This window comes from Centroberyx gerrardi, chromosome 5, assembly GCF_048128805.1.
Source record: "Centroberyx gerrardi isolate f3 chromosome 5, fCenGer3.hap1.cur.20231027, whole genome shotgun sequence".
Lineage (NCBI taxonomy): Eukaryota > Metazoa > Chordata > Actinopteri > Beryciformes > Berycidae > Centroberyx > Centroberyx gerrardi.
Window position 1 is genome coordinate 19269465 of NC_136001.1, and position 24254 is coordinate 19293718.

The 24254-nt window shown below is 41.7% G+C and overlaps 2 protein-coding genes across 7 annotated transcripts; one reads left to right on the plus strand and one right to left on the minus strand.

Annotated features, from left to right (window-relative positions):
* Positions 1–1727: 1727 nt before the first annotated feature.
* On the minus strand, positions 1728–19471 carry tmcc1b (transmembrane and coiled-coil domain family 1b). Of its 6 annotated transcripts, XM_071925832.2 has the most exons (9): positions 19430–19471; positions 16632–16807; positions 12324–12450; positions 10437–11214; positions 8644–9069; positions 8005–8489; positions 7765–7900; positions 7198–7260; positions 1728–1826 (listed from the first exon to the last, which is right to left on the minus strand). In XM_071925832.2, exons 4-9 carry the CDS (start codon positions 11037–11039, stop codon positions 1806–1808), a joined length of 1734 nt encoding a protein of 577 aa, XP_071781933.2. In that variant the 5' UTR covers positions 11040–11214; positions 12324–12450; positions 16632–16807; positions 19430–19471; the 3' UTR covers positions 1728–1805. The 6 variants fall into 6 exon arrangements, with proteins under 6 accessions (XP_071781933.2, XP_078139823.1, XP_078139822.1 ...); XM_078283697.1 differs by lacking the exon at positions 1728–1826 and having other exon boundaries at positions 5904–7260; positions 10437–10702; positions 12324–12365; XM_078283696.1 differs by lacking the exon at positions 1728–1826 and having other exon boundaries at positions 5904–7260; positions 10437–11209; positions 12324–12365.
* On the plus strand, positions 3285–4680 carry h1m (linker histone H1M). The gene is made up of 5 exons (XM_071925888.2): positions 3285–3628; positions 3747–4012; positions 4091–4202; positions 4309–4355; positions 4426–4680. The coding sequence occupies exons 1-5, from the start codon at positions 3535–3537 to the stop codon at positions 4678–4680; spliced, it is 774 nt and encodes a 257-aa protein (XP_071781989.2). The 5' UTR covers positions 3285–3534.
* Positions 19472–24254: the final 4783 nt, after the last annotated feature.

Sequence of the window (24254 nt, forward strand, 5' to 3'; positions counted from 1 at the left end):
TAGAGTAAAAACATCGCACTTCAACCTCAGCAGGTGAACTCTGATGAGCCATCAACAGCAACTCAGACCCTGTCAGTGTCTGCTGACAAGAGAAGCGGTTGAAAGTCGCTTCCATCTTAATGTAGAAGAAACACTGAGTCACAGAAACAGATGATGGAGCCTCACAGCTCAATGTGACTGAGTCTGTCTCTGTGATGGCTGGTGGACTCACTGTCAGTTTAGGCTGAGGAAAGCCTGGAAATTTAGAGGTGAACATACAATATGTTTTATTAAATACTTAAAAGTTGCATTGATAACTGTGACTGAATGTAGAGGAAATTGGCGAGTGCCATAAGCATGAAAGGGTCAAATTGACAGCAGACGATGTGTCCTACAGTGACAACAGTACAGCCGGCCCTGTGTATAATATTAAAGAAAACAGGGACAGACCATGACCATGTACTTTTATCTCATGAAAGGAATTGGCACAGGAGAGAAAGCTCGCAGGTCAGTGGGGTTCAGACAGTTCCAGAGGTGGATCTTAACCAGTCAATGACCTCTGAACATGGGGAAAATACGTTTCCACATCACTGCATGATTATCAGCAGGTCTAATTGATTTCCAGATTAAATTTTCATAAAGGGCTTACAAAACTAAGGTGCATTGATTCTGAATATTTTATGATTGTGCCATATCTCATACACCAAACAGACATGTTGTGAATTCATCATAAAAGCATTATAGGGAGAGGAAAATTAATTTATCTTGCTTATACTAGATGTGTTATAAATGTGTCATAAAAGTCTGCCTAAAAGGACACCATGACATTTAGAATTTTAGTTATTTTTCATCACCAGACATTTTTTGCATTAAGCAAAAAAGATAACATTTGTCCTTCAATTTCCCTAAAAATTGCTTATTAGTAGTGTTAGTATTGGTAGCAACACTCATTTGAGGCAGGCACAGTTAGCCACAAGCTAACTTGTTACAAAACCAAGACCTAGTGAATAAATACACAAAAACATTTCAAAATATTCAAAAGAACACATATATCAACATTTGGCAATAAATTAATGTTAACCTTACACAGGCCTATTATATGTATTATTCAGATTCAACATGATTCTGGCAACAACTAAATTATCAAACTGACAAAACTGTAACACAGTGCCAGCTAATGTCGCCTGTAACACTGACTGCTACAGCTGGCATTTCTAATGGGAATGGAAGCTGTTAGATCAGCGGTTCTCTCCACTTTTTGGTGCAGCCCCTAAAAATAAAAGCACACCTGAACTATGACACCATGCAATGACTGTTTTCTCCATTTCAGGCTATTAAACTTAATTGTTAGAGGAAGCCTTGAGGCTGCATATAATAAATATTTCACATAAAATGAATAAAAACATGATAACATCTTCTGTCCCTTCAAAACCCTCCCACAGTTCCCTTAGGGGCTCGACCCTCATGTTGAAAACCACTGTGTTAACTTATACTGATACTGATAGCAAAATATAATAACATATCAGAGCATGGGAATAGTCGTCACTCACTTTGTATGGTGATAGAAAAGGTGTCACTGTGTTCAGATGGATGGTTTACTCCCTCATGCTGTACAGTGTAATGACATCGCACTTCAACCTGAGCAGGTGAACTCTGATGTGTCAACGACAGCAACTCAGACCCTGTCAGTGTCTGCTGACAATAGTGATGTCTCAAAATCGCTTCCATCTTAATGTGGAAATAACACCGAGTCTCAGAAACAGATGATGCAGCCTGACAGCTCAATGTGACTGAGTCTGTCTCTGTGATGACTGGTGGACTCACTGTCAGTTTAGGCGGAGGAAAGCCTGGAAATTTAAAGGTGAACATATGTTTTATTAAATATGTAAAAGTTGCATTGAAAACAATTGTAACTGAATGTAACTGAACTGCCATATAAGCATGAAAAAATGGTCAAATTGACAGCAGACGATGTGTCCTACAGTGATAACAGTACAGCAGGGCTTGTGTATAATATTAAAAAAAAAACAGGGACTGACCTTGACCTTGTACTTTGATCTCATGGAAGGAATCTGTAGTTGGAGAAATAATGTGTTGACCAGGGATCTAGTTAGGCTACAATTACTAAATTATGAATAACTTCAATGCAGAAAGTAGAAAGAGATAGCCTACTCTAACATTGTGATTCTGTCAATGAAATGTAGGCTATAGGGGGACTGTAATAAATCAAGCTGACAGTACATCACAGGGATGACATGATATAAAATAAATTTGATGCTTGCTAGTGGAAAGTGAGAGAAATGCTAATTGGTTTGTAATTCGTGGATAACGATAAAGGATGTGGATGAGAGGTATTAGGCTACTCACAGATCAAGATGACTAAGAATGGATGCCCAGCCATAAATAGGAATATTTCCATTGTCCAGAAATCCTCTAAAGACTGTCTGTCTGACTACATGCAGTTAAATTTCTCAAGTGTTAATTTACAGAACTAGGCTACTCTCAGAAAAACCACAGCAAGCTTCAGAAGTAGGCTGGCCACAGAAGAACATCGGGCCGATAACACACCCTCTGTAAACAAGCTCTGTCATGTAATAAGAATAGAAAGCCTTTGACACTAATATTTCAATAAGATTTGCAGAGCTGGCGACCATATCTTTAAGGTTTTGTGTCCTGCCCAAAAATATGTTTGACAAGTGATGGCAGAAATATCATAATTTAGTGCAAAAGAGCAACCCAATAAAGTGGTAAATGCAACAGGAAAATTGCACATTTTCTGTCTCTTGATACCCAATACCCAAAATAGGGGGCGGAACATAGCATGGACGCCATGTCAACAACTGATGGTAAGAGTGATGTAGGCTATGTTAGTTTGGCATTCTCTGTGAATTATTAGTATTGTATGTTTCAGTTTTCACTCGTTATTTAAGCTTTAGTCTTCATGCGTTTTGTTTTACAAATTAATTAGAATATGAATTACATGCCTATTGTGCATTTCCCTCTTTATTCTTCTGCTGCAGCACAAAGTAGCTCTGTGACACTTTTTTTTTAAATAACAGCCACTAAAAACCTACTTTAGTTAAAAGGCCCAATTTGTTATTCTTTTTAATCTTTATTATTCTTTTTATCAAAGGCACTTGAATGCTGGAAGAGTCCTACTTGGAATTGGGAGGTTAAATTTACGAGGCGCACGTGAAGGCAGCATAGTGCACATCAGAGGATGCTCACCGTTTTTATAAAGCATCTCTCGGGAATATGCATTGTAAAATAGGTCTATGGCGATGTAACATGCCGCATACAGAGACAATCAATACATTCATGTATGTAGATGCACTTAGATGGGATCAAAACGTTCGCCAGTAAATTTCTAAATGGCCTCAAATTAAATAATGGATTGCACCTGATGGAATCTAATTGACGTGACCTCGTGTTTACCGGAAGCAACTGCATAAAAATGGAACTCCACGACTGGGAGGCTGGATATGAGGCAGATCTAGTGTGCTTTTAAACTTTATTTCTTTTTTCTAATTCATTTTTTTAGTTGGTTCCCCAGTGATGCCTCCTAAAAAGCCAGCAGCGGTCACTGAAGTCATGTCATCCTCCTCCGATGCTCTGGAGAAAGATGAAGAGAAACTGGAGGAAAAAACAGGTTTGGCTACAAATTACGCAATAACCCATAAAGGCCGTGGTGCAGCCTACAGTGACTTGTGGACGGCTAGAGGCGTTTGTTGAGAAGCTAATTCAGGCCTAATTGATTTCTCTCCTAGATACAGCGGGTGCTGCGTCGATGCGCAAAGTTGCAACTCATCCCTCGACCACGATTATGGTGAAAGAAGCGCTGAACGAGCTGGACTCGCGAAAAGGAGCCTCATCACAAGCGATACAAAACTACATAAAACAAACCTACCCCTCGGTGGACTTGGTGAGGTTGAAGTACTTGGTCCGTAAGGCGCTAATAAAAGGACTGGAGAGCGGGACGTTGGTGAGGCCGGCCAACTCGACTGTCGCTAATGGCGCACAAGGAAAATTTCGGGTAAGGAGCCTTAAATCGTGCCAGCCTCGTGAAAACTGGTCCAGTAACGTTGTTAATCGGGCATCTCACTCTCTCCAGCTTGCACCAAAAAAAGCCAAGGAGCCAAAGCCGAAAACTGAGAACTCTGATCCCAATGTGCAAAACGTCACCAAGGCAACGAAGGGTGGAGCCAAGAAGCCCAAAGAACCAGGTAACAGCTGCCAATTATCTTCAGGTCAAAGAGCAATCATTACTTAAATGTCATTATTAGTGTTATTTGTCTTTGGGTTTTTAACTATGTGTCTAACGTATTAAAGGTGCCACGAAGAAAAAGGACACTGTGAAAAAACAGAAGTCTTTGGAGGTGAGAGCTAGTCTCTTCGTGTGTTTATATATTTAAAAGAAAAAAACCTGACAGGCCTTTTTCATCTTAGGACTCAAAGCCTACCAAAAAAGCGAAGACAGACGAAGCAGCCGCCACCTCAAAGGTCGCCCCAGCAAAGAAGCCAAAGGCTAAAAAGGCTGCTGAGGATGGAGGTGGCGAGGAGGCCTCTGAACCCGCCAAACCTAAAGCAAAGGCCTCCAAGGCTGCAAAGGGTGAAAAGGTTTCCCAGAGCAAGGCTGCCAAAACTGCTGATGCCCCTGCCACAAAAGCAACCGGGAAACGAGGGAAGAAGACCGCAGAGTAAACCTAATCACTTAACTAGTGTGTTTTTTTTTTTTTTAATGCCTTTTTGTTTTGCAATAAAATTTTGTTTTTTTTGGAGCTCTTGTTTTATATTTTGAACAAACTTGTATAATTTGACCCCACAGTTTTTGGCCTGTGTTTCAGAGCATAGTCCAATGGGGCTGAAACTACTAGATTTGGCCTTCTCTGTGTGCTAGACTAGTTTGCTGATGTTTTTACTTAATGAATTTTATTTTTTGAATGATTCAAAGTAAAAATAGATCTTGTAATCTACAACACAAAATTGCTTGGCACAAGTACTGCATAATGGTATGGACATTTGTCATAAACAAACTTGAGACTGCTGTAGTAACTTAAACAATCTGCCAATTCAAACTGGACCAGTTTCAGCTAGTGAGCTCTTCCACCACTGCATGGTTCTTGCAGCCCCTGGAGGGCCATATTGGAAACTTGACTTTTGACCTGGGGCCTGAGGGCTATGTGCTTTGAAATTGGTTTCTAGGTGTGGGGATCATTTTCCTGGCATAAAGTTCACACAAATCCTTATAGTTGAGGTCATGCATGCATCTTCTGGGTGATTATATTTACCCTGTGGTGAGGTATTTCTACGAGGATGCTCCTACCAAGTTTTGAGCCTAAAAATGTCAACTGTATGCACTGGCCATCTTTGTCACCAGATCTCACTCCAAATGAACTCTGGTATAGAAGTTTTCAACAACAATCAAAACACTAAATGATGTAATTTCTTGTGGAGGAATGATGTTGCATCCATCAAATGGGAGTACCAGACACTTCCAGAATCTACGCCAATGTTTTTATCTGGCCCAAACTCGTATTAACCCACTTTGTTTCTGAATACTTGTTTACAGATACTTGACGTGAAGTTAAGGCTTCACACCCGGGCCTGTATGCGTAAAATCTGAGAATAGTACTACTCTCTTGATCATATAAGTGCGAGTATGATTTGGCAAAACCGATCATCCCTCCTGAAGATATTCCATGTGTGGCCAACATGTGAACCAAATTAATCTCAACAGGCTTCTTAAGTCATATTTACAATACAGATATGATGCATCGACCCATTTTACACAATACTCTTGCATGTGCTACTGCTTAAGATTTTACCAAAGTGGTTCCAATAAGCTGTTCTGTATCCACTGCCATGTACACTTTATCAAGGGTTATCAAGACAAATACAACGTACACTTTAAATTTCACTTTTAAAACGGCATGTTTATTTGTCTTTAAAAAATAAAAAATCAACTAAAAATTACTATTTCATTGTCACTAATAGAAACAGTACGGAAGCACTGAGTCTTTGAGCATTTTTACCGCTCTTCAAGTATGTTCATTCAGTTCATAGATTAGTTATTCTTCTGCAGTGGCATAGCCATCAGGATAGTTGGGGGGCCAGCTGGCCCAAAGGGCAGGGTGGCACCTTAAAACCAAATGATCTCCATTTTAATATCCTGGTTGTAGCAGAACCAGTGTTGCTGACTCCACGCACCAAAAAAACAAGTCAAGAACCCACTATTTGATCCAGTGACAAGTTTGATTCCAGAGCAATGTAGCTGATCTGCAAGCACCCCATTCTTCACAGAGTGTAGTGAGCAGGAAGAGGGAAGAGTTGGTCAAACGAGCTGAAATTTGAAAAGATTGAGTAAAGGGGAAAGAAAAAGAGTAGACTGATGAAAAATGAGAATGGCAAGACTAGAGGAAAAAAGAGAACTTACAATAAGAGAGGAGAATGAGGACTAAATCAGCATAAGAATGTTAGCTCATTACCATTAAACCTCAGTTAAGGAAATAATAGCAGTGACTTTAAAACAATACCACTTGAATCAACTCTAAAACAATAAAACTCTGAATTACAATTTATCCTGTGAGGAAACAATGCAAGTCTTCCACATGTAAACAAATTCACTCAAAAGAGAGAAATCAAGTGTGCAGTTCTCTCTGCCCCTCCTTCAACTATGCCCATGCACCCTTATGTGCTTGTGCCACAATTGCACCAAAGTGAATCCCAAATGTCCAACATTTCTTCCCCTTGTTCTCCTTTCATTCTTCTCAAAACACATTTCAGAAAGTTTAAGGGGACAAACCTCTGATTTCACTCCTGAGCGTTTTGAGAAGGTGGGGAAGAGGAAGAACAAGAAATCAGGCAGGACCCTTGAGATTCAACCCCCTGTATGGGTTAATTCTCACCCTTCACATCAGCCTCCACCCCCCTGTCCCTTCATTATTTAAGTAAGCCTCTCCAAGCCGGTCATCTGGGGTGCAGAAGAAAGCGGTCCAGGTACTGTGAAATAGCATCCCAGTTCCTCCAGAGGAAGGCGAGGAGGATTACAAGGAGCAGCGTAGAAAGCGTGCGGCTGCGTGTTTTCATCAAAGGAACAACACAGTTGGCCACCGTGGAGACAAACACCAAAAGGACAGCCATGACAGCTAGCAGCACATTGATGAGTTTGCCAAGAAGAGTCCGCGCTGTGGCATTCTCCAAGCCCTCAAGCTGCACCACCTGTTGTTGCTGCTGCTGCAGCTCCATCTTGGAGATACGTGTCTGACAAGCTTCCAGCGCCTCCTACAGGTCAGGGAGAAAACTGTCACTGAGAAGCTCAAAAACAGCTCAGACATACAGTATGTGGCTACTCAACATTACTACATACACTACCAGTCCAAAGTTTGGACACACCTGATTGAATGTACTATGTTTTTCATTATCTTAAAGCCATTTTGATCTAAAGGGTTAGGCTTAAATGCTTGAAACCGGTTTCTTACACAAATATAAATAGTAAAGTTGATGCCTATGTATGAATTTCTTTCTAAAGCCTTTGCCTTTCCATCAAGGAAAAGGGTGGCTACTTTAAATAATCTAACATATAAGATAGTTTTTAATTAACACTTTTATTGGATTATTTTTCCAATAAAATTATTATTATTAGTTATTTCATAGTTCTCAGAATCCAGTCTTTACTATTATTCTAAAATGTGAAAAATTGTAAAAAAGAAAAATGCATGTCTTTTGACTGGTAGTGTACATACTAGTCAACATACTACTCAACATGTTAAGTATGGTGAAGCATACCTGAATATCTCTAGCCCTCTCATAAGACTGGTAAGCAATCTTCTCCTCCATGCTGGCTAGCTCCTGTTTCAAGTTCAGAATTTCATTCTGGTGCAGTTCTGTTAAGTCATTGAGTTGCTCTTCTAAACGTTCACACCTGCAAAACAGAGGTGAAACAATGGTAAATCACACACAGGGTAGATATGTTTTTGTTCCTAGATATATAGTACTACTACACTATAGTGTACAGGCCTATGCTACCTGAATCTCTCCTCTTGTAGGGCCTCCATGATCATTGTGTAGTCCCGCTGATAGTGGGCTTTTAAATTTTCAAAGGACTCCTCTAGTCGACCTTGGTTGTCTCGGAGCTCTTGGATCTCATGGAGCAGAGCGTCAAAGCCTGAGCCTTGGGCATGTTCAAGAGTATTGCCCTTGGAGCTGGGGGGGCCTCCAGGGGCTCCAGTGGTGCTGTTGGCCCCTGCGGAGCCAGATGTAGCGCTAGAACAGTCATCCTCACTGCCATACTTTGGGCTGGACTGCAGCTGCCCTCCCCCAAGGGTCCTTGTTCCCCCCGGGCCAACACCCTCATCTCCCTGGGTGTCATCCAGAGAGTCTTTCAGAGCTGCGATGTTATCAGCACTGCCAAACTTGTTGCGGATGAGGGAGGCAATTTCTCTGGGCTTGGACACTACAGCTCCAGCTGCAGAATGAGTGGCTTGGGAGAAGCTGGAGAGGCCACCTGTCACCTATTGAGGGCAGAATCGAGTCAACACTCAGGCTGAACCACTACGCTATTGCAATATGAAATACACAGTGTTTTGGAATGAAACCCTTCAAATAATGCTGAGAGTGTGGATTTTAACAACAAGAGCACACTTAAAACACCATGAAAGCACCCACCTTGGCTCCAACATCTTTGAGCCCCTGGTGCATGTCTCGGAAAACATCTTTGGGTTGGCGTGGGATGCCGTTGTGCTCCACCTCACGAAGCTTTCGGTGGTAGTGCTCCAGCTTCCTCTGCAGTTGCTGTATCGTCTGGGCTGACTTTTGGTTCTTCTTCTCAAACACCTGTTTGATGCGTGCGCTCTGCTGTTTGTCTGCATTGTTAGCGAGTTTCAGATATTCGGCCACATTGTCATCACGTGCAGTCTGTTCTATCTTGATTTGTTCTGTGAGCTTGAGGATCTTCTGTTGTAGTTGGGCAATGGCCTGCTTAGTTCTCTGGGGGTCTGGGGTACTGTCAACTACATCAACCCCATACCCGTCTGCACCGTAGGAGAGGGCATTGGGTGATACAGCAGGGCCTGATCCATCGTATCGATCCAGCTGATCAAAGATAGATAGGAAAAGAAACAAGGTCAAAAACGGTAAAAAAATGCATATAATCAAACAATCTAGAGTTTGATTTGCTTGGTACAATGACAAGTTTACCAAGCAAAACTACTATTTAAATCAAGGATTCCAAAGTAGAGCCCTGTCTATATCAATGGGACAGTAATGAGGTTTAATTGCATAGGGTGATTACTCTCACATGTTGACATAAAACCTTATCCTCATCCTGATGTTTGCTCATTAAAATGGCGGTCCCATCAAGTCCTGCAGAGCATCTCTGAGGAACGCCTGGAAAAACTGACTGTTCACATGAAGAAAGAGTGAGCAGCAGTTACAGCTACTAAGGAGGTTTTTTGGATGAACATATAGTTTAATTGTTTTAGTGTTATCATCACAAATATTTGCATGTTTGATTTTTTTTCTCTCAAGGTAAATCTAGTTCTTTAATGGGGTTAAGTTATTGCAAACCAATAAAGAAAACATGCTTATTTATTAAGCATTTTCAAAAGCTAGATGTCCCCAAACTTTTGACGGGCAGTGTACATTTTTTAGAAAATCCAGTGTAAAACAAGTTGTGCAAACATTTTTTTTTATATTTTAATGTTTTTGCCCAACACTTGGACAATGCACAGGTTTGTCAAAGGATGGCAAACTTAACAGTCTATAGACTGGGCTGTTTGCCAGCAATTTGTTTCTATTTGCAATTTTACTGGCAAGAACACTGGAGAAGTCTTTTCTATATCCCTATTAACATGCAATGTCAAAAAACAAATCATTACTCAAACTCTGTCAAGCTTGTTTAGGCCTGCAAGCCTTTTCTGACCTGAAGTACACTCAGAGACAGCAAAAGCTAAATTTAGAAAGGCTTAGAGCACATAGTGACCAACCACTCAAAAGCAATCTCTGACCTTCCACTGCTGACAGCTCATTTACCCATTCACCCTTTCATCTAGGCATATCCAAACCATTAACAGCCTTTTAACGTATTTTCCCAATTCACTGATTTTGCAGCTAAATAGCTATCACGCTACTGACAAATACTATACATTTGTTTCCTCATGGGTGTACAGAAACAGTGTCTGTCTCTCTCTGTATTACCATTTGAATTTGAATGTTTCATGTCCTCATGCAAACTTTTCTATGAATACAATCTTTAAGGATTGAATTTATTAGAAGAATAAGTTTGAATCTCTTAGACCTACATTAATACAAGGCTGGTACCCAAACCATTTGTGAAGTCTCACAATATATCACTTGCATCAACACTGGAATTGTTTTTGTTTTGTTTCTACTCAGTGAACAACTTACTGTGTCCTGACCCTGGTTTACGTCTCACCTTGGAGGACTTTCTGGACACTCACCTTGTCAGGCTCCTCAGTCGAGTGGTAACCAGAGGTCAGCAGCATGTCTGCTAGTGCTGGGCTGGTGGGTGTGTCAGTGGTCGAGGAGGAGCGTGGGCGTCCAGCCTGCAGCAGGGCCTCATGGGTACTGCGCCGGTGGATCTGGGGGCTACCTTTCTGGGGGGGATCCCCAGTCCCCCCCGCCTTGCTGCGGCGGCTCTGCAGGCTGGTCCCTCGCTTCATCATTGGGGGGGCACCTCGGATCTGCTGCAGAACACGGCTCAGAGCTGCAGGAGGGGCGGAAGCGGCAGGGTTGTCAGAATCCAAAGGGAGGGCCGAGGAGGCAGGAGCGTCCCCTACCTCTGGCCCTGTATCAGTGGGCTCAGAGGCAGGGACGCCTGTGGAGGACGAGGCGGCGTCATGTGGGGAAACGGAGGAGCGTCGGCGCTGTGGCTGGAACAACTGCTTCAGGCCATGGCCCAACGCTCCCATGTTCTCCAGGGCATTATGGGTGATTTTGGACAAGCCGTGCTCTGACTCCGACGCCCTCCTGCCGACCTCCGGCTCCACTCGGCCTCCTGTGTCCGGCTCCTCTGGACTCTGCTCACTACTACCCTGATCCATCAGAGGCCTCCAGTTTCACAGTGAGGGTCTGCGTGGGGGTGCAGGGGACTAGCTATGCCACGTCGACACACCCCCTCTGAGAGGCTGGTTGAAAGCCGGGAAGCAGAGGGGATGGCGCTCAGTTGGGCCTTTTGAGCGTGCATGCATCTGTGGCTTGGCTCAATGTCATGCTTTTCTACCACAGAAGGAAAATAAAATGGATTATGACATGCAGCAGTGAGTGATGAACATAATAAGCAGCAGCAGAATATAAAACAACACTAAGCAGCATAAACTGGGTTGGCATTGAGACATAGAACTAGGTTTTTAGAAGCTAATTTTAATAACGTAGCAAATGTCTCTTGTTCATTTCCTCCAAATTCATGTTTTGCCAGCAATTTATGATTAAAAAAAAAAACACAATTTCTTTCTACTGAGTGAAATCAGTAGGAATCCATTTTGGCCAAACAGCATGTGGCATGTCTAACAGCGCCAACCCACTAGTGCAAGAACACAAAGTCAATAAGATACAAACAAAATATACAAATAGATACAAATTAAATAAGCATTTGAGAACAATTTCTGAAATGCTCTGTTTGTTAAATTGCACATTTTGAAGGGCAGAGCCTTTGGTTGTTTCCGAAATCACATTTCATTGTTTATTTGTAGCCATTTAAGTCCCACTGTACAAGAGCCAGTTCAGTGATTCTCAATCCTGGTCCTCAGCATCCAGAGTCCTGCTGGTTTTCTATCCTACCAGCTAGTTAACTGCATTCACCAGACATCCCAGGTGTAACTCAGTCCATGATTAGCTGGCTAGAATGAAAGCCAGTAGGACTCTAGGTCCTGAGGACCAGGATTGAGAACCACTGTAATAGTTGACTAATTACATTTCAGAAAGTATTCATATATGGTAATTAATAAGCAAAACAATTGAGAGTGTCTGGATGATGGTGACAAGGAGACTACAAATAGTGTGAAAAAGGCAATGGAATTCTAAATGGAATGTGAATGGTATCTAATTCTCATCTGATTGAGGAGTCCAAAGATCCACCGTTGTCTCTTCTTGTAGAGGATATTAAAACAAGGCTAGATATATAGTGTAAAAACCATTCCAAGGCTTTGGATCTCAGATGACAGCTTATATAACAGCTTTTGCTTTACCAATGTATAATGAGAGAGAGAGCAAAAGAGGAAGTGAGAGAGAGAGAGAGAGAGAGAGAGAGAGAGAGAGAGAGAGAGAGAGAGAGAGAGAGAGAGAGAGAGAGAGAGAGAGAGAGAGAGAGAGAGAGAGAGAGTGCTTACCATCAGCCCAGCCTCTCCTCTTGGCTCACAACTCAGGATTGGCTAAATGAGGTAAAAATATTACAAAAATCGAATTAGAATCCGCTCCATACCTATGGGGAGGGAAAGTGTCAACTTTCGCCATCTGCTGGAAAAGCAAAAAAAATCACCATTCATTTTTAATAGCCTAATTGATTATAAATTAGTAACTGCTTGAACCTTCATATATCAGGCACTTTGCCACACTAAGGCACATTAGCTATGAATGAAAAAATATTTTGCAAAGGCATAACAGTGTACAGATACTTGTACAAAAGAACTACAACCACAGCTGACAGACTGTGCAGTGACTTCATCTGCGTGACATGCTTTGTAGTGAAAACAATTTGAACTAGAAAGGCACTCGGAGAGCGCAGACCTCCGCCAAGGTTCGTGCTATTATTGCTTGTTCGTGAGTCGGACCCGGATCCGCTCCAACATTTAATGGGTTCTTCCTTGGCCCATGCTACACCCTTCCACGAAGTTTCATGAAAATCGGGCCAGTAGTTTTTCCATAATCCTGCTAACAGACAAACAAACAAACGGCACCGAAAACATAACCTCCTTGGCAGAGGTAAAAATGTCAGTGAAACTATAGTGTTGCATTTTAATGCCACCAGATCATTTGAAACACTGACATAACTATCAATTTCACAGTAAATAGAGTAAATAGGGGTGTAATTGCACCTTGTGTAATTTGAAATGTGCAAACCTAACCATCCAATTCATTTTGATGGCCAGTTCTGAGTGCAAACAGCAGGGGGCGACATGACAACTTTCCCACCCCATAGGGCATAGGCCATGAGAAAGGAAGCAACTGCTGACTCAGGCTCAATTATAGGCCTTACATGGCATTACACAGAATTAAACACAGACTCAAACACAAACCTTCAACCCAGTTAAAAGAGGTAGTAATGGAAGTGTTAAGTACTGCTGCTGCCTAAGTAGTGCTACACCTGATGAGATGAAAAAGCTTCTAAGACGCTGACTACAAGAAACTGTCGATGACCTAATGGACCACAGCCACAGCAGTCAGTCATTGCATGATGAGCCATTACAACCAGAACAAACACGGCCTTTGATGCAGTGTTATAATGATTGAACAGAACTAAAACAACAGTGGCACCTGCAGGCGTTATCATCATCTATTTCCCATTCATGTCAGTGAAAAGACAACTACACAATAGCCTACTACGTAACATGACTAACATTTACTTGACATCTGGTCTAGTCAGTGGCTTGTGTAAGCATACTATTTCCGTATAAGAACAAACCATGTCATGGACACTGCTCAAACTGCTCTGGAGAAGTCACTGTACTACTCAACAGAAGCACATAGGGGAAAACCTGTCCTCCTTTCCTCCTATGCCAGCAAATGTGCACCCTCTCCTTGAATACACACATCTATTCATGGCTATTGTCATCAATGAATTTGGGAACAAAATTTGGGAATCACATGCAGTGTTCCTGCAGCAACTTTTGCCTTTATGTAGCCTACTCAACATACTTTTTTGATTATTCATCGGGTGACTGAATAGACAGGATTTTTTATTACTGATGTGTAGAAACAGCTTTAAGGCAAAGTTTGCACAGTGTCTGTGCATACTTGACAGCATCTGGTTTGTAACTAAAACATTTCCAAATGACAGATGCTGATCTGTTGTTGGCTACTAAAGGTCAGATTTGCCTGTCTATCATTGATGGGTTTATCCATTTTTACCCAAAGTTTGAACTGATGAAATGCCAGGTAATCATTCAGTTTTGGCTGTTCACTGCTTTAACTTCAAGCACTAGGCTACTCATTTCTCGTACCAGCAACATACACAGCTCAACTGGTTCTGCTTTGCCTGTGCATGCTTGAACCACGTGGAAGAACGAATGTAAATAAAGACCAATACACTGGCTGCGGTTGGTCTCAGTGCACATTGTGAATAGCAGAGAAATGTAAACAGAAGTGTTTGAGTACAGCAGATGTTCTAAATTAATTACATGTTTACATGTTTTTTATTTAACCAGGAAAGTCTCAAAAGAGATACAAGATTGCTTTTACCAGAGGGACCTGGGCATGTTGTTGAATTCAAATATTAAACAATTAAACAATTATTAAACATGGAAACTAATATATATATATATATATATATATATATATATATATATATATATATATTACACAGCCCTTTCAGATTCTAGCCTTGCATATAAAGACTAGAATACAAAATACTGTATTGGCTTAGGCTTGGAGTACAGAGGCAGGCTGTTTTATAGGGCAGAGTGTGATGCACGTTTCACTAAGCTAACTAAAGAAAATAGCCAAAGCCAAAAGTGACGAGTCTGACTATGTTGTGCATGCATTATTTAGCAGACAAATAGAAAAATGACTCCAAGAGTCAGCACAGCTATTGAGTATCACTTCACAAGCCAGCAGCAAAATCTAGTACCAAAAACACTATGAACTGCTCCATTAGTGATGCACAGGTTGACTCATTACCTGCAGGTCCTGCTGTTATATCTCCGGTGGTGGATGAGAAAGTGTTTTGTTTAGGGGCAGGTGGTCGTGGGCAGTTCAGTGGTTCAGTAATGAGAAAATGTGTTAGAAAACTCTAGCCAATCAACAGCCTTGTACAAAGGCCATTTCAGTTTTTTATTTTATTACTGTTGTTCACTTGCACTGCTGTTAGTCACTCAGTAGAAATGAGCACCTCAATAGATTTTAGCTTATGCAGCATTCCTCTATGCCCTGATACTGTAAAACTAAGCCAACTAAACTGCAGTCTCACACATGAGTTAACTTTTTGTTTGTGCCACTAGGGCAAAACATAATGGAATCTCTGTGAGACATGAATGACATTTTTTATTAAAGTGTTTAACCAGTGGTCTCCAACCATGTGCCACTGAGAGCCATGTGTATGCAGGTTCTCATTGCTATTGCTTTATAGCTCACGCCTGCCAAATGCAATTGCACATCTTTCTGACTTTCTAGTGTACATGTCATTGATAGCAATTTTCAGGCTATCACTCATCTGTAGATCATAATATACAGGCCTATGTAGCAAAGTCAAACTCAGGATAGCAGCCTTACATAAACTAGCAAAAAGAAACTGTACATCTGGAATTAAAACATTAGGAGTTATATGAAGTCCATATGGGACAAAAAACAGTCTGATTGTAGACCAGTCCACAAGGAGAAAATGGGATGAATTTGTTCTTTTTTCGTTTAAAGACTAGTGCCGGATGTGTTTTAATAATAACAATAATAATAATGTGATCCTTATTGATTCCCCTGAGGAAATACTCTTTTTCACAGGGATGTCAGAGGTCAGGGTCAGTAGGAATTCAGTGTCATGCTCAAGGACACGTCCACAGGAAAGATGCTTATCAACGCAGGTTCAACCTGGGGGCTTGAACCCGGGTCCACCAATGGAAGGGTACCCTCCCTGCTCACTCCACCCTGTTGTTATTGGGTTGCCAATATAAAATTCTGGGGGAATCACTGATACTTTTAATAGGTAATTTTTTGGCATGAACATTGTCAAATTTTTGACACTGTTTTGTTCTGTTTTGAATGTATTACCCGCAATTGGGCAGTTGCAGTCATAAAGAATACAAATTGCTGCTATGTGCAGGTGACTATCGAGCTGACCCATCTAAAACTAAGCTTCATCTATGGAAATCACTGCTCTCAAATAACATACAGTAGGTCTCCTACAGTATTTCCTGATCTTGAATCATTGACCCTAGACAGAGACACATGCAACTCGGCACAGCCCTTTGCAATAAGACTTATTCTTGTAAGATTAAAACTGAAAATTAGAATTACTAACAAACATTCAACACAGAAATGGAAATACATCGTTCATCCTATAGTCCGATGGAAACACACTGGCCTCATCCTCCTCTAGGCCGAGGGCAAAGTGTTCTCTGTCTGAAGTGGGTCAGCCAACATTCGCCTATCACTCTCTCTACCAGCTTTGCGCATGCAGCGATCCAAGGTCACACCAGCTAGAGAATGTATTTGTACATATCTAGTAGCATTTAGGCTTCTGCTTATGCTGAGGAGACATTTCTCCAAAAAGGCAGCTTGTTTCCACATATAAAGGCCCAATTTTGATGTGGAGGCAGCTACTTGACACACTACCTTGTGTTCTTGGGTCAAAGCCATTACGTTCAATGTGATTTTTTTTTTCTCCAGCATTCGCACACCTGTCCAAATCAATTTCGTCATCACAGGGCAAGAAAATTATGATGGAAAGACATGTGACTCTGCAAGAGTCTAACTGCAGATAAGCATACCTTCAGTTGTGGTCATCAGCAGATGATCTGTGATCTCTTAACACAGGAAAAGATTTAATATTCCAAGGGAATTTCCAACACCACTTCCTCGGGGTAATTTGTCCAAACAAAAATCTTGTGGGATAGCTTTCAAACTTTAGTCAGCTGTTTCCATGGACATTTAGAAAAATCACATGCTGCAAAGAAAAAAGAAGTGAGGACAGTGTGAGAAAGTATTTGTTTTGAGTATTTTCTCAGAAGTGTTCATATAGGTAGCATGTAATATCAGACACTTTACATAACTAATTTTATTTTCCTCATCTGGCGTACTGTTTGATAAAAATTTGAGATCATTAAGTACATTGTCATCATATAACATTCACTCTCCTGCTTTCAAAATTATCAAGGCATAGCCTCTCGATTTCCCTGTAATCACCTCGAAAGAGCATCTGGCTCGCCAGGCTAATCGTGACAGTAGGCTACTTAAGTTTGAGGTGATCACTTCACCTAAACCAGCAAACCTACTCTTTCATCAAGTGGGGTATCTGCATAAAAGACCTATGTGGCTTAATCAATTAAGTGGCTAAATGAAGCAATGTTTTAACCACAGACCTGCGAGGCCCTTTAGCTTAATTAATCGTATAATGTTAATTAAGAGGGCCGAATTCCCCCTTGGGTAATATTTGCAGGACATGATGAACCATGTACCTCTAGTAGTCGGCTTACATTAGAGCTACGCCCATGATAAAATATTTCAACGAGCCAATTAAACAACAAACTATGGGAAATACAAATATTTGATGTATAAACGTAAAACATTTTCGCATGAATATACGCTTAAAATTACAGGTAACGTTAGTTGTTTGTGGATGCCACTGCCCAAAACATAAGCACCTGCATCTTCACGTTAGCAATAACATCGCTGTAATGACGTAGATATGACTATTACATGAAACTAAAACTTTTTCCTAAAACACTCTAGCGAGCTTGTTACCAGCATAATTTAGTAAGTTAACAAGTGAAACAAATGCATATAGTGTCATGACGTGCAAGTTAACTGTGTAGTAAGGTATACTAAAACAATTGTGTTTGAGAATTAAAAAGCACTCTGTATGATAAAAACAATTTTGCTCCCATTAGAGGCTAGTTATGAAGCTATAGTTATGAATCTGTTATTCCTGCAAATAGCCTGAGCCCAAAGGTTTAGGGATAAGAGGGGATGAAATTAGCAGCTCGCTAGCTAACGTTCGCAGGCCTGACCTTTAAAACGTTCAACTGCAAAATATATTAGATGAAAACGCCGATCTGGCGTATCGTTTTATTCTAGGGCACTGGTAACTGTTGTGTTGAATATGATCTGAATACGATGACCCCGTTTTGATGGCTCGTCTGCTCCATAACGTTGGCTGACCAGCTAGCTAACACGACAAGCTAACGTGATGCACCAGAGGGTGTTCTTTTTACTTTACGGAGCAAACCGGCATTGCGGTACGGGGTGAGTTCGTGGTAGGGCAATGAATCCAACTATTACCTACCTTTTTGTTGACACACTAGGCTAATATTTGGTATTCATAACAGCTGCCTGAAGCTACCATGTCAAACGGTTGCCTTTATCACCCAAGACCCAAATTGTAAAGTGTGTAGTGTGATTACCAACCCTACAGGTCATGTGAGCTCACCTCAAGCTCAGGAATGAGAAGATAAGGCTACACGATTTCTTCGACAATATAACAATCTTCCACTATCTCGATGCACTTTAACAGTTCAGTCATATTAAGCATTCACAACTGTCTCATATCATAAAATACTGATGCATGAGTTTGTCAAACACCCTTATCCATCACATGTAGAGCTTCATAAAGAATGCTAGGAGGGGGGTTAAGAGTCCATTCAGAACATGGGGTCCCACCCTGGACCTGGTGTCAAATTAAATGACTTTCTAAGACTATAGCCAGAGCCGTTATGACCTAGAAACTTACGTTATCTCCTGGCATTGTTAATGCTGTTTTCCAGCTTAGAATAATTAGGTTTTCACTACAGGGCCAAATGGCTGGACAAAGTTCACTCATTATGATACAATTGTTATTTTATTGGGCACAGAGATTACAAACAGATTATTTATCAACAGGACTATAGTTCCTAATAAATGTGCGTTCCTAACATATGAGACTAGCCAACCGTACATGGCCTTGCTGTGTCAACTGGTTATTGAATGAGTCTTTTATTTTCTACAGTTTACACATTGTAGGTGTGCATTAGCCTAAATGTAGAGTCCCTGCCTAATAAGCACAAGACTATTCATAACCAGTGGTTCAGTTTGGAGACCAGAGAATAAAATCTAACAGACCAAATGATTCAGCTTCCACTGAAATGTAGTGCAATGAATCCTGCAAATCCAGGCCTACCAGTTGTGATATAACGTTGAATAAGGCCTTAGGATATAAACCTGGGTGTTGTCTCTAGACCTAAATTAGTTTTGTCAATGCCGCGTGAGACATAATTCGCTTGTCCTAATAATTAAGACGTAAACATACCTAACATCGCCCAGCCAGACTGCCCTGGACTGGGAAACACGCGCTTACTCAACGTCTGGCTACACCGCCTGTCAGTTAGCTGGCTGGCTAGGTTGCTAGCTAAAAAACATCGCTTCAGCTATGGTTAGCCAGCTACAGGCAAACCGGAGACACCGCCAGTAAAGACAATAGGATAAACACAGTTCATCAACAACACTCATGTACAGCACGTATAACGGCACATGTGAACACTTTTCATTGACAAGACTACTTCGCAAAATTTGTGTTTTACTGGCTTCAACTTACATGGGCGCTGAGAGGATTGTGTTGATGACCGTTCATTTCTCCCGATGGAACACTCCCACGGTGACGTCAAATAGCGTGCTCAACGTCAGAGCAGAGGAGTACCAGGCATTGATAACTACCCACTATGAACCATGCAGGTGATCCGGTTAAATACATTGAAGACTGGTCATGTCGCGAAACTCATGGCCTTTACCAACTGAGAATATACGTTTTAAAAGTAAAATTGTCACGTTTTATCGTCATCCATTTCCTCAAATATCACGAAAACAAATCCAGAAAGTCACAGTACAAAGTGTATACTTTTTATTTTCTCACAAAAAAAAAATACACTTTGGATCCTTCCTGCTAGAAAACATAGAAAACATGCATGGGAATAAACTCTTTTTAGTGAGGGTAAGGGGCATACGGTATGTTCCAACCATAGCCAAATCTGTGAAGTGCACCATACGGCATGAATGGGAGTTTGTGATGCTCCTTGGGGTGGTCAACAGTACCTGTAGTGACTCCTGCAAATGCATTTGGCTTCTGATGAGGGAAAGGATGAAATGAAGCCATGGGATGGTAGTTATTCTGAGGTTGAGGCTGGTCAGATGAAGCTGGGGTTGTAGGAGGTGTAGTTGATGGATAGGGAAATACAGGGTTGGGAGCTTGCTGAGGAGCATAATATACTGGCATATAAGGATGTGGGTAATAAAATGGCCTTTGAGCAGGGGGCTGAACAGTGGTAGCTGCAGTGGTTGTTGGGGTGGTGGTAGGAGCAGCAGTTTGAGATTTGAGAGGATGAACATTTTGTCTTTGAAAAGGATAATTGTGAGGGGGATACAACACAGGGATCTGGTAGATCTGAGGATATTCATGATGCTGTTGCGGCCCCTGGGTTACAGGTTTAGCAGTGTGAACAGCTGTAGCAGAAGCTTGAGGGTGACTTTCTGGATACAGTGGGAATTTAGGGAATGGCAAGAAGGGATATGGAGGGGGCACTGGAAACTGTGGCTGTTGGGGGAGCTGAGGCATCACATCATCCTCAGTGGAGGCAGGTGTGGTTGACAAAGCCTCTGTGGTAGTGGCAGGAGGGGGTGTTGGATGGAGAATTCCAGGTACCACGGGGAATTGTGGAAAAAATGGAAATGAGAACTGTGGAGATTGCGGCATCTGCGGGAATTGGCCAGGGGGTGCAGCAGTGTTCTTCTTGTCAGGAGTAGCTTGTGTTGCTGGTATAGGTCTGGGAAACATGGGGTACTGAGGGAACAATGGATATTGTGGCATAAATGGGATTTCAGGGTGCTGAGCAGGGGTCACTTCTTGCCTCTCAGTGGTGGGGCCTGTGTTTGTAGTCATGCTAGAGGGATGCAGCGGTCTTTGAAACATGGGATGTTGTGGCATCTGTGCCGTTGCATCTGTGGTTGGAGCAGGGGGCCCAGGAATCACCGGGTATTGTGGAAACATTGGGAACTGAGGATACTGCAGGAACTGGCCACTGTCACTAGGAGATGGTGTAGTTGTTGCTGTGGTAGTCTTAACATCTGGTCCTGAAGGGCATGTGACTAGAAGCTCCACATCAGCCAACAGAAGAGAGAGTAAGTGCACATCATTCTGAAAGGAAACACACCTGAGTAAATCAAAAGCAGGAGTACATTTCCAGTTTCCATCTCTAACCACTAGATGGCCCACCATACCTTACTCTCTATGCACAAGCCTTTATGGTAGGGTGCAGTGAGTGTCAGTCCTCCAGAGAGTACGTCAACAGCAAATCCACAACTGCCACAGACTGATGAAAGGGACTCCCACATGCCAGACACTATAACACAACTTTAATGTCAGATACTAAATGGAGTATGAAACCAATTTTCAAAGCCAATGAAATGTTAGAATGTAAAACACCAACCCTTCACTTTGAGTTCATTTGTTGTAATGCCACCAATCTTCACCACCATTCCAGATGGGAAGCAAGAAACTGAGGGTGGAGGTGGTGCAACAGGGCAAGACATTGTCATTGGCGCCCCCCATAAACGTAGTGGTAGTACATAATTGCCACCCTGCAGTATAAAATGAAGGAGTAGGAAAAAAAGGCAATCTGTTCATGAGTTAGTGCACTAAACATCCAAGAATTTTTATTCAGGTGATGGATGGAGAAGCAGCAAATCCAAAATTGCAAACTCCCCAAAACAGTGAGTTTTATGTAGTAGTATGTCCATAAGTGCACATTTATTCAGTAGACTGTCCCAACTTCAAATATTAAAACCTCAACAGTTATCACAGTTGAGCACAAGACATTCATGCATTGCAACTGATTGAAAGACACTGATGAGTTAGATAATGTACACTGAACTGGAAAATGAACTGTACCTGTTGGGTAACATGGCAGCCCTGGTAAGGTGCTACAAAGTGCACATCTCTCCTGGACCTCCTCACAGAGAAGCCACAACTGGAGGACATCTGAGACAGGGGAACAGGAGGTCCCTCGCCTGGTTGAGATTAGAACAAGCTCAATTTAACCTCATAATACAGCAACCCAAGTGTTGGCCAATAATCCAAAATCTTCTGTTGAACCTACCACTATCCACCAGAAAATAAGGAGCTCTGACCCGTTTGACCTTCAGAGTCATCGAGTTGTCACTACATTGCACTGCCGGATCCATGCGCTTGAGTTTTGCCTCCACCAATCTGTGCCATGCTGAAAACACAAGCATAATTGAGTTTAGTCTTTTGAGAAATTTCATTCCTAGTCCAAACCCAAACTAGATGTGCTGCAGAAAGCTGTAGCGTGGTATTGGATAAATGTATTCACTCAAAACTGACTCAATATGTACTGCAACATCTTGACATTTTTTTTGTATGAGACTGCAATGTTTGTCTCTGAGAAACGAGAAGACCGAGTCTCTGATCTATGATGTCATCAAGAAACAAAACCTGCTCTACTCCTGACTGAATGGATTGGAGACTTAAGTTTATGGTACTGGACTACTGTTATAGCGACAGGTATGAAGCAGAAAAATAAATGGCCTACTGGATACTATCACTGTGTCAATGGAAGGTCTCTTGGGGGTTATAAAGATAAAGTTAAATCACTGTTGCATGGCCAATCAAAATCGCATAATTTTTAATCATTTTTAATTGGCTGCCTCCCATGGTGGGTGATAGCCTACCTGGGTGGGAGGTGAGGTGAGGTGAGGTGGGCAAATCTCATCTAGTGACTGAAAGAAGATAACCCTAGTCTACTACAACAGATAAATTAATTGGGGCCAGTACGGTGGTCAGATGAGATAAATGTTTTTTTAGAGCCCATTTTTCCAAGAGCTGCGAGCGGGTCCGTCAACTCACCTGTCGATACATTTTGGTCAGACTGATTACCAAAATCAAAGGCAAGTGATCCGTTTCGAGTCGTCGCCACAGACTCATTTTTTACATCAAGCACAACACTTCTCAAGTGAACACTGCCCCCGACTCTTAACGTCCCAGAACGAAGAGAAGCATCTAAGTTTGTCTCTCTGGGCCTCTGCAAAGCAGCAACGGCAGCTGTAGCTCGTCCATTGCCAAGTTCAAGAAAGGAGGTAAGAGTCGCGGTTACCACGAAGTACAACACAGGGTTTCCCCAAGGCATCACACTTTTGACGATTACTTTAGGTATTAAAGAGGCCTAAAATTTCTGTGCTCTTGTAGGTTAATGGTATTGGTATTTGCAAAGACAATTGCCGTATCGCCTCCTTATACATATAGTCTTCTTTACTGCCTAATTGACGAACCAATCACTGTTAGGTTGTACTGTGGGAGCACCTGGTAATACGAAGGGGTGCTGATGAACCGCGCCTCTTAAAGGAGTAGAGTAAATGTTTTTAGGGAAACAACAATATAGATTTCAGGCTGGGGTTTCGTTAGCTTCAACTATAAAGAACATTCAACGCACTTGATTGATCACTTATATAGCATTTCTGTATTGATCACTACATCCCGTCATGCAGTTCTTCCTTAATGGCAGAGTGTCTTCCAGGTCCATGACAATGCTTGTATCATCAAGATGAGAGAGGTCACCCAAGGAATATACACATAGGCCTACTACTACTACTACAGTAGGCCTGTAGACCTACTGTATAATCATTAGTTTGCCCCCATGTACGCTGTGATGGTATTCATTTTGTATAAACAGCCTCCTCTCCCCATGTGTCCTCTGTTATCGCTTCTCTCCACTCCTCTAATTCCACTGCACCAACTGGCAGGTATTACTAACTGTCCCATGTGCAAACTGATTTAGTTCCTCCACTGTTTGGTGGATACAGAATAACATCTTCTGTGGTGGTTAACCCATGAAGAAATTTGGGATCCCCAACGCCTAGATAAAGAAACTTCTTGCAGTTTTTAATTTTGGACTATAATGTCTATGAATGTGAAACTGTTTCAGTAGGTTCTGTACATGTAACCCAGCGGGGCTTAATCAGAAGTGCCTTGATACTAGCTGTGATAAATTCAGCCACAGAACAGAGTCAAGACAGCCTGCTTTTAATGGATTTTATTATCATTGATTCATTAATGTTGGTTAAAACAACATAACAATATAAATGCATTTGTGTCTTGCTACACATGAACACGTCAGCATTTACATATTAAAAATAAACAAAATCTAGTCAAGTCGAATAATGAGGAAGAGATGAAGAATAATACAGATTTTTTCCAGACATTTTCTGCCATCCCTCACTCTGTCTGTCCCATGGGGATTCTAAAACATGCAGCTTTAAAAAAATTTAAAAAAACATGGTCAGGATATTTGTGTGGGACTGCTCCTGGGGCTATTGTGCTGAATATTTGCAAGTTAATCCTCTTCAAGTCTATA